Here is a 10,258-nt window from a genome sequence, read left to right as displayed (position 1 = left end):
GAAAATTGTTGAAATCGGACTAAAATTGAGGCCGCTTTTCATATAACGGTAAATTTCAGATATGCTTGAAATTTCAATATTTCGAAATTTAAGGACGCTAATTTACTTAAAATGTATACACCCCGGCTTATCATGTAGCGGTAGCTTTCGGAAAGGTGGAAAACATATATTTAATACTTGCGCCGGGTATTTAATGTTCGGCTCCGCCCGAACTTAGACTTTCTTACTTGTTTTTATATATCTATTTTATATGTCTTGCTCATTAAGCTAAGTGTACACGGTAGAGAAATCTCTCGAGAGTTTCGCTGAAATAAAAATCTCCTCTCTCAATTAAGTTTACACGGTAGAGCAACTCTAGGAGATATTAACTCTAGCTAGAGACAAAATAGAGAAATCTCAACTTTTATCTATCTCGTACTCTACAAGCTGTGTACACGGTAGACAACAGTTACTTCCCGCCTAGGGTTAGTTTTCTATCTCGAATTGTTGTCAACGCTTGTTGTATGTATATGTGACCTGGTCTACGGAAAGGGGGCTTAGGTGTCAAAAAATCAATTTTCACTTTTTGGTTGATTCGGATGGAAGATGAGATGCTTTTTCACGTGGTGAAAAGCAAAAAATCCTAACTTGCTTAGAAGTGTACTAAAAATGTAGAGAAAGAAGAGTAAAAACGAGTAAACGAAACGAGTAAACGAAACGAGTTGCTTACTTTTAACAGCTTTTTCACAGAAAACTAGTTTTCGCACGTAAGCTCCCTTTCCGTAGACCAGGTCACATATATGTATTTATATCAAAGCCACGATGTAGAGAATATAGTTGGCGCCATCAGCGGAGCGCTAACCCTTCGTCGATTTGACAGCATTCACCGATTTTCTGAGGTCATAAAATACAATTTCGCAATATGGACAAGAATTAAATTTTCAAATTGTACTTATTTGCCGAAAAAAATTGTACCTAAAAGTAGACAAATGTACCTTAAAATTAAATATGGCAGCCTATTCTCTTTGGTACTATGTGTACTTTTGGACTCGCATCAAACAACCTTTAATATTTAAAATTCCATTGAAAGGAGTTTCTCCGAGCAGTTCCAGCCAAACTACTATATATATATGTAGGTATTCACCAAGTTGAGAAAGTGGCCTGGCACTCTGAGAAAACAGCACACATTTCTCGCATTTAACCCACTTACTCCTACAAAATTTAGAAGTGTGGTTTCGGTACGCACATCTAAAATAACGGCCTTCTTTTATTAATAATTTTTTACTTAAAGCTGTGGACATATTACTGTTGCAAGATTTAGTGTCATGATTTGCATCCTTACAAAATACGCACTGCCTTTTGACACCCTGTGCGCGGGAAGTAATCCCAGTGCCGTTCCTCTTCTTTGTTCCGCTGTTTGCTTAGTGGCATCCCTAATTCTTCTTTCGTCTTTGTTTTCTGACATATGCGATTTTTCTAATGCTTCTACCTTTGTTCTTATAAACAGTAAGAGCTGTTTTAATTGCTCGTCGCCATTTGTATCTATTCCATCGCGTTTTTCAATTTTATAGAACGTAATACGTAAGTACGAAGGTATCGCTCTCAATAAAACTGATTTGACTATGATTTCGTATTTACTGGATGGAACATTCAGAATAGATAGCGTTCGCATGGTGGAATTTACATCATTATAAAGATCTCGCAAACCTTTAACATCACGCGCTGATTGAATTGATTTTAACGCCAACAGTTTTTGAATGTGTTGCTCTACAATTTTATCAGTATTGCCATACTCTTCCTGCAACAGGGAAATGGCCTCGTTATAACATCTCTCCGTATCAAAACTCCCGTCGAACCTCTTCAGTTCAATCGGCTTTAATTTCACGCTTTACTAGTAGCTCCATTGTCACTTTTAATCATTTGTACTGCATTCGCTGTCGTAATATTTTTACTTAATGCGTGCTCCAATCGTGCGACAGTAGTTACCGCCATATCTTCATACTCCACCATCCGCTCGATTTCAGCCTCTGTACTATCCTTCTCGTCGTTCAACGCTAACACTGCTTCATTAGCTAGTGTAAGGTTTTCTTTGGATGCTTTAATACGCGATACCAGTACCACAGCATTCTCCGGAAATTCTTCGCCGCGATCTCCATTTGCCAGGAGTAGCTCTGCATCATTGCACAACTTAGCAATTCGCGTTCGGCAAACTGCCCTGCGTCTTTTCTCCATATTCGCTAAAGGTCCCGGGTTTCGGCACCACGAAAAAAATACTTAATACTTAAACGACCGATTCTCTCGAGTTCATAGAAAAGACTGCTTAGTCACTTTATTCCAGCTTCAGAAGTATTAACATGAATTTGAATAAATGGTTTATGAATACATTTACAGTGGATATGAAAGGGAAAACTATATACATATTCATATACAACAAGGTTGCATGTGTATATGTACTTAAGTACAAGTGTAGAAGAGAATTGAATGATAAAAATGAAAAGGTAAATATAATGATAAATCAAGTGTACTAAAATTTCTATTAGACTGATAATATTTTTTTCACATCGTATATTCGATTTTGCTACGAATCGTAAAATTGGTATGCTGAAATCCGCGTTGTCGTATCGTAATTTCGAAATTCGTACGCCATCTTCGAAATTCGTAATGAATCCGACGTAGCTGTCATTTTTATATATTTGTCGGAAATTTTGTACGAATAGCAACACGTGTCGGAGCGAAACAAATTGTTTTAAAATATCAATAAAATAAAGTGTGTAAACGCAAAAATATGTATGTAAGTTGAAGTGTGAATAGAAAAAAAATGTATTATTAAATGTTTAAATTAAATTATCAGATCGGAGATCACAACAAATCGCTCGCAATACGAAAAACTGGTGGAATGGATGAGCGAAAGACCCGACATTGGTCGAGGCTTTGTAAAAGGAACTAAAGATGTGGTGGAATTTTGGGAAAGCATTCCAAGAATTAAAGCGGCACAATATCTAGTGAAATGGAGGCCTTTAAGAGGAGGGAGCTTACATTTTATCATTTAAGCTAAATGGATCAGAACAATCTCCTATGTCTATTAATGAAACTCTTAGCTGTTCTTCCTCTACGGTTGACAGACGTACTGATTTTATCAGTACAGTACTGATTTTTCAGCTCCTGTGCTGATTTTATTCACTTCTTCAATCAGTAAGCTAATGCCTGATTTTTCAAAATTTGTACTGAATTTTCAAAATACTTTATGAATTTCTTAAGGTTTTTACATAACGTTGGAACTTCCTTAAACTGTACTTTGAAAAGTAAGATTAAAATAATTTAATTATAGTTGACATGTTTCAGATAATGTTTGATATGTCCAGAAATTAATACAACAAAAATATCAATCGTTTTATGGGCATATCGCCGGGTCGTTACTTACCAGTTGCGATATTGATGGAGGTTAAATTATTTAAGAAGAAGGCTGACGTTTTTTTTGTCGAGTGTTGCTAGTTATCTCGAAAACAACTCTCAGTTTAATAACAACAAAATAGAATATTCGAATGGGTTTTTCCCATAATTTACAATTCTTATTTCACAATTGAAAAGACATTGACATTGAAAAGAGTTTTGCATACAAGGCATAGAGTTAGATACTCTTTTTAGCGAATTCTTAGTCTTTCAAAGTTTTTGCGTAGTTGAAAAAATTAGTTTAAGCCATGAGGAAATATAGACGAAGACCTTAAATAGTGGCACCTTTCCACAGTTTGACAAAATATGTATTTTTTTTCCATACCACACTCAAACGAAGCAACTGAGAGGATCTTAAGTACAAAGTTTGCTTCCTGGCGAAAAGAGAGAAACCGGCTTCTAACAAAAATTGTTTAAAGTGAACTTTATATTAAAAGTAATTTTAAAATGAAATGTATAGAATTTTTTGACTATTTAAACCCCTGAGATGGAAATAATCTCATTATTGCTATTCAAAAATGTCATAAATATAAAATAATTTATTGGCTTCTGTGTACACGCATGTCGAAATGAATAACACTTTTATTTTTTATGAACTATATTTTATTAATATACCAAAATATTATTAAAAGCAACTACTATGGCGTTTTAAAGTATTATCTGATACTTATATTCATAATTTTGCTGTGAATAAAAATGTACTAAAAAGTACTGATTTTTTTAGCATGAAAATGTCTAACGTACTGATTTCGCGCATAAAAAATCTGGCAACCCTACCTTCTTCCTGGGACAAAAGTGCACCGGCTACTGAATCCTTTGTATTCTACTTAATTAAGGAAAAGTCTTTTCAAATAATGATTAAACTATTTTTTTTTTAATTTCACTATTCACTTGCGATTTTATTTATTTTGATTTGTTTCTGTCAAAGCAACTTCGAATTTCACTCTTTTAGTTGGCAACGCCGTTGATAGTTACGATCGGATTACAGCATACCAATTCTCGAATTTTCGGAACGGAGTTACGAATTCGTAACAACGAACTTTCGAATTACAGCATACGCGTGATAGTATAAATGATGGTCTGGACTAGGGATGTTTCGAATGTCGTATTTTCGGAATACGATTGTGCGAATGCGAATGTTAGGAATAACATTAAAAAAGCTACAATGAACTTAAGACATCGTTTTTATTACTTAAACATTTTATAAATCATTAGAACATTGAACGAGTACTTAACCTATGGTGTTTTATTCTATGTATTTGCGGGCCAGATCTGTCAATTTGTCGAATTTTAATTTCATTTTCCACCAATCGAGAGAATTTTCACGGAGATAAGCTCGTTTTTCTTTAAGATAGGCCTTTAATTGAGCTTTAATTTCAAATTGTTTAATGTTCGCTTTCACTGGAGGAATCAATTATTACTAGGTTGCTTTTAAGACTTTTAGCAGTACTTGTTGAAGTCCCATCAATTTGCTTGATATACTTCTTAGCCGTTTAGCGCCTGAAGCTAAAAGCCGGTTATTGTCCGCACCCTAGTTAGACAGACTTAGAGCCAATAATGATAGAATACAAGATTGCGCCAATCGAGCTGAGAGCAACTGGGTGTAACGTCACATTATTATGAGAATGAGTATGAAGAAGAATTTTGAAGAAGAAGAGGAAGAAGCGAACAAGTGGTGGTAGGTTGAATTGTACCTACTCTTCAGTTCTTAACCCTAGAATGGTAAACATCGCCTGTGAGGAGCAACAATTTTTTGTTTTTTCGATTATTCCAGATTGTTCTATCATATCAAAGCGTGCTTTCGTGCCAACTCAGTTAAGTGTAGTACAAGTTCGTGTGCCGAGCGTGTTTTGTTTAGCTCCATTGTGTTGCTAAAATACTCATACCTCTGTCGCCTATGAGGCGATGTTTACCAATAAACGTTTTTTTTTTTGTAAAGGTAATTTTTTAACAGAAACATTTTTCTAAGCCATAAACTTTATATTCTTTTCAAATATGTTAATTTGATATAAAATCTATAAGCTAAAGAAATTTTACAAAAATATCTCAAACGAAAATATTTTTTTATATTTTTTTCAAACGATCTCTGTATACCACCCATTAAAAAACGTGATCTACTAATATGACTAACATATTTCAGATATAGAAAATAATAGTTTACAACATAAATTGCGCATACACAGCGATACTAGCGAGTAATAGACGAACAGCTGGGATAAAGTATTGATGTATTTAAATGTTAAGTGTCAATTTAAAAATGTGAGTCCATAAAATAATTAATGTGATTTTATGTTATTATATGTTAAGGTATATTTGAAAAACATGTTTTGGTATACGCGTTTGTTAATTATGTTTTCTTGTAAAAATAAATAGACTCACTGAGGAAGACACAATAATGTGTCGAAACGCGTAGGAGGCAGAAAAGAAAAACCAACGTTTTTGCTTTAAAATCAACGGCCGAAAAGCTCCAAATATACAACTCGTAATAGTTTTTTATTTATTTTCGTTACCAAAGATATAAAAAAACTTTCTTGCTTTTGTTTAAATATTATAAAGGTTAAATATTCGTTTTTTATAAAGGTTGCCTCATAGGCGATGTTTACACCATTAAAGGTAAAAAATGTGTTTACCATTCTAGGGTTAAATTTGAACGTATGTATATCCGGTACAAGCACATTATTTTAAGTTCATTTGGAGCGTAGCTACGCGCAGTAAAATATCGTTTCATGTTATCCAAAAGTTCTTATATCAGAAGGAAGATGTAGTCTACCAACTATCGAAAAAATATGCACATAGATATACATACATGTTTACTGTTTAGGTACATACGTGTATCTACGTTTAGGTACAACTTTTCGGCAAATTGCTGCAGTATGAAAATTTAGTATTCATCACTAGTGCGAAAAAATAATAATGTGACGTCAGCGAAAGGGTGGACCTTTGTTTCGCTGCATCGTGACTTAGAGCCATATCAACAATATTATAGTGGACTCTCTGCCCATGTACACATTCGCATTCGCAAAACATTCATATCATTTGATGTGAATGCGAATGTGTAAAATGATGCGAATCATTCGCATAACGAATGCGAATGCAAATATTCGAAACATCCCTGGTCTGGACATACAACATTGCAAGTTGATAACAGCGTTGTAAAAAGTGGAAAGATCATCTGAAGACTTGCAACTTCACCTCTCTCAATCCGACAAAGCGCGACGACAGAGTCGAAATATATTTTGGCGACCATGCTTCGTCAGACCCGGAGCAATGCGCGAGCTATTTAGCCGCCAATTTCTACTGCACCCTCCGGTGGACAAAGCCAAGAGTCGAGTGACCAGAAGACTGCACAAACTGCCAACAAGTGCACCTTCTGTATTCACCGGTGGAGTTCAGGTAGCCATCAAGAAGGCGAAAGGCAAAGTCAAGGAACCTGACGGAATATGCATATTGATGCTGAAAAATTTAGTTTCTGCGGGAGTAGACTATTTAGTTACAAGTTCTCAATCTGTCAATGGCCACTCTCATCATTCCAGACATCTCGAAGATGGGGAGTGGTCCCACTGCTCAAACCGGGGAAACCAGCCAACAAAGGAGAGTCTTATCGTCCGTTAAAACTAATTTCCCCGGTAGCGAAGACACTAGAGGCCTTGCTACTCCCGAATTTTGCGAACCACCTGACCTCAGCGAAGCATCGCCATAAACACTCAGANTCCGTTAAAACTAATTTCCCCGGTAGCGAAGACACTAGAGGCCTTGCTACTCCCTAATTTTGCGAACCACCTGACCTCAGCGAAGCATCGCCATAAACACTCAGATAACACGAGACCCTAACCGCAACCGCCCCTGTGAGAGAACTATTCTGTAGCGTTGGATCTGTCAAAGGCGTTTGATACCGTCAGCCACTCCACGCTGCTAGAACACGTAGAGGCCTCCTCACTCCCACAGAGACCCAAACGTGGTCAGCGAATTATCTGAGTGGCCGACCCTCGTCAGTAATGTTTAGATATAAATCGAGCAAACCTAGAAATATAAAACAGGGGGTTCCACAGGGTGGTGTCCTTTCCCCACTACTGTTTGACTTACATATTTCCAAGCTCCCTCAACCACCAGAGGGAGTCTCGATTGTCTCTTACGCTGACGATTGTTCGATAATGGCGTCTGGGATGGAATTGATGACTTGTGCTCGAAAGTAAACGGGTATCTCTCGCATCTTCACTGCTAGCAGCCTAACCTTCTCCCCTACAAAACCTCTGCGACCTTATTTACCACCTGGACGAAGGACGGCAGACTGCCGCTAGGTATTGACGTCGATGACACAGCAATTCCGACGGTGAATAACCCTAAAATACTCGGAGTAAAATTCGACCGTCTGCTCTCCTTCTCTGCGTACACAACCGCAATTGTCAACAAAGTATAGAGCCGCAACAAGGTCCTCAAGCCGCTAGTCGGCAGTACCTGGGGCAAAGACAAAGGCCCCTATTATGAGTTGCATTCGATCTTCGACTGTTTTCGAAAGTGCTGATCGAACGAATTTTCATTTGGTATTATGACGCTCAATCGATGAAGAATACCGCTATTGTGAATTTCGCTCGTTTAGGTTATTCACAATAATCTATTTTTACCGCTGAGAAGCTTTGTTTACAAATCGAGCAAACTAAATAGTGTGCTTATACATATGTCCTACATATGTATGTAAATTTATGCAAATGAAATGAAATACAAACGAAAGCGAGTTTATAAAAACGTGGTCAAAATTCGTCAGAGGATGAGAGCTTAGTAAACTAGCTAGGAGAAGAAAATGTTTAAGAGAGTTTAAGTGTAGTATTTTAAATAAAATATATTTAAAAAATTTGTCTACAGATTTATTACAAACTTCTGACTGTCTAAAGAGGCGTTTGTGAGCCAAATCTATTTAAAATATTTTAAAAGTATCAACAGCTCAAACAACAGCTATACGCTTTTGTTCTCAGAGATCATGCCAACTGAGTATTGGGATTTTCTTTCACCAGCCTTTCGAGCTTGTGTTTAGTATTCACGACGTTAGAACTGCAGGAAATTAATAAAAATTGTTTAAAATTAGTGTCTAGCCGCCAAAAAGTAAGAAAACAAATGCTTAATCATACATTTTTCACAATTTTCTAACACTTCGCTACACCATCGAAAGCATAATTCTGTTCGACAGAAAATTCGATACTCAACGAAAATTTCGACTCGGTTGCATAGCTCATAATACGAATTTCACTTTCGATCTTCGATAACCAGCGCTGGTTATCGAAGATCGAATGCAACTCATAATAAGGGACAAAGAAACGCTGCTGGCAACATACAAGGCAATTGGCCGGCCGGTTCTAAATTACGCAGCACCAGTGTGGTCGCCGCGGACCAGTTGGACGCAGTGGATGAAGCTAAAGACTGCACAAAACACCGCACTACGGACAGCGACCGGATGAATTCTGATGACGCCAGAACACCACCTACACGAGGCGAAAATTCTCCCCATAAAGGAGTACAACCCAATGCTATGCAAGCAAATCCTAGTAGGGAGCCACAAACGTGGACACCCGAACAGACAGCTGCTTGCAGAGAAGCCCTCGTCAAGGCATATCAGAAGGCATCTTTACGAACTGACGGACGAAGTCCAGAGGTTCATAAAGCAACCTCTGGACCCGTCAGCTTATCGACAGGCTCTGAGCGGCATTCACAGGGAGTCAGTCTCAAGTTACGTCGACTCCAGCCCTGTGAATGCCGTTCTGGACACACAACCATCAGATATTGACGAGACGGAGCTTCGTCTGCCTCGGGAGACACGGAGCACAATAGCCTAACTTCGCTCTGGCTACTGCAGCAGGTTGAACTCATACCTGATCAGATTAGATGCAGATGTGCCAAACGAATGTCCGGCATGTGGAGAGACACCGCGCGACTCGAAACATCTCTTCGTATGCCCGGAAACCCCTACGCAATTGCCGCCTCTGTCCCTGTGGACAGACCCTATAGAGGCTGCACGCTTCTTGGGTCTTCCGTTTGTTGAGCTTGACGACAACGACTGAGATACTACCCGATCTGGGCGGGGTTGTTGTAGCCGCTACAAAATATATATTATAGTATGTTATTTCCAAATACTGTGTCCAATCGTCGCTCGACTGATACACGATGGTAATACCGCTGAGGGCCAGAACCACGTTCACAAGCTTCTGCTTATATGGGCAAATCTAAAAAACAGGTAACCTTGGTGTTTTTTAGCTTTATTTCCACTGTTGGAAACTATATCAAGCTGGTTGCTTTTGGATATAATTCATTGACGTATACTTGAAGCCTCAAACAAAATTTGGATCAATTTGCCGCATAACTTTTGAATTATAGGAGTTTAAATAAAAAATAATAATGAAAACAAGTGAAATTTTTATGTAATTTTTAAGAGGTAAAAATTAATTATGCCATAACTTTTGAAGCACACCATATACTGATTTGAAATTGTATGTGCAATTAGTACTTATGTGTACACTTCAAATGTAGTAGGTAAGAAAANTGTTGAGCTTGACGATAACGACTGAGATACTACCCGATCTGGGCGGGGTTGTTGTAGCCGCTACAAAATATATATTATAGTATGTTATTTCCAAATACTGTGTCCAATCGTCGCTCGACTGATACACGATGGTAATACCGCTGAGGGCCAGAACCACGTTCACAAGCTTCTGCTTATATGGGCAAATCTAAAAAACAGGTAACCTTGGTGTTTTTTAGCTTTATTTTCACTGTTGGAAACTATATCAAGCTGGTTGCTTTTGGATATAATTCATTGACGTATACTTGAAGCCTCAAAAAA

General features: G+C 37.6%; 1 protein-coding gene across 1 annotated transcript in view; it reads right to left on the bottom strand.

The window, feature by feature from the left end:
- LOC108363077 (guanine nucleotide-binding protein-like 3 homolog) overlaps positions 1 to 2,211 on the bottom strand; it is a 48,000-nt gene extending 45,789 nt beyond the window's left edge. The window contains exons 1-2 of the mRNA XM_017616336.1: positions 1,966 to 2,211; positions 1,664 to 1,777 (exon numbers count right to left, since the gene is read on the bottom strand). Of these exons, the coding sequence (XP_017471825.1) occupies positions 1,664 to 1,777; positions 1,966 to 2,211 (360 nt within the window). The remainder of the gene's footprint in view (positions 1 to 1,663; positions 1,778 to 1,965) is intronic.
- Positions 2,212 to 10,258: the final 8,047 nt, after the last annotated feature.

The sequence above is a fragment of the Rhagoletis zephyria genome, unplaced genomic scaffold (assembly GCF_001687245.7).
Source record: "Rhagoletis zephyria isolate East Lansing unplaced genomic scaffold, Rhagoletis_zephyria_1.1 Rzeph_scaffold_01183, whole genome shotgun sequence".
Taxonomy (NCBI): domain Eukaryota; kingdom Metazoa; phylum Arthropoda; class Insecta; order Diptera; family Tephritidae; genus Rhagoletis; species Rhagoletis zephyria.
This window is presented reverse-complemented; position numbering and strand designations above follow the sequence as displayed.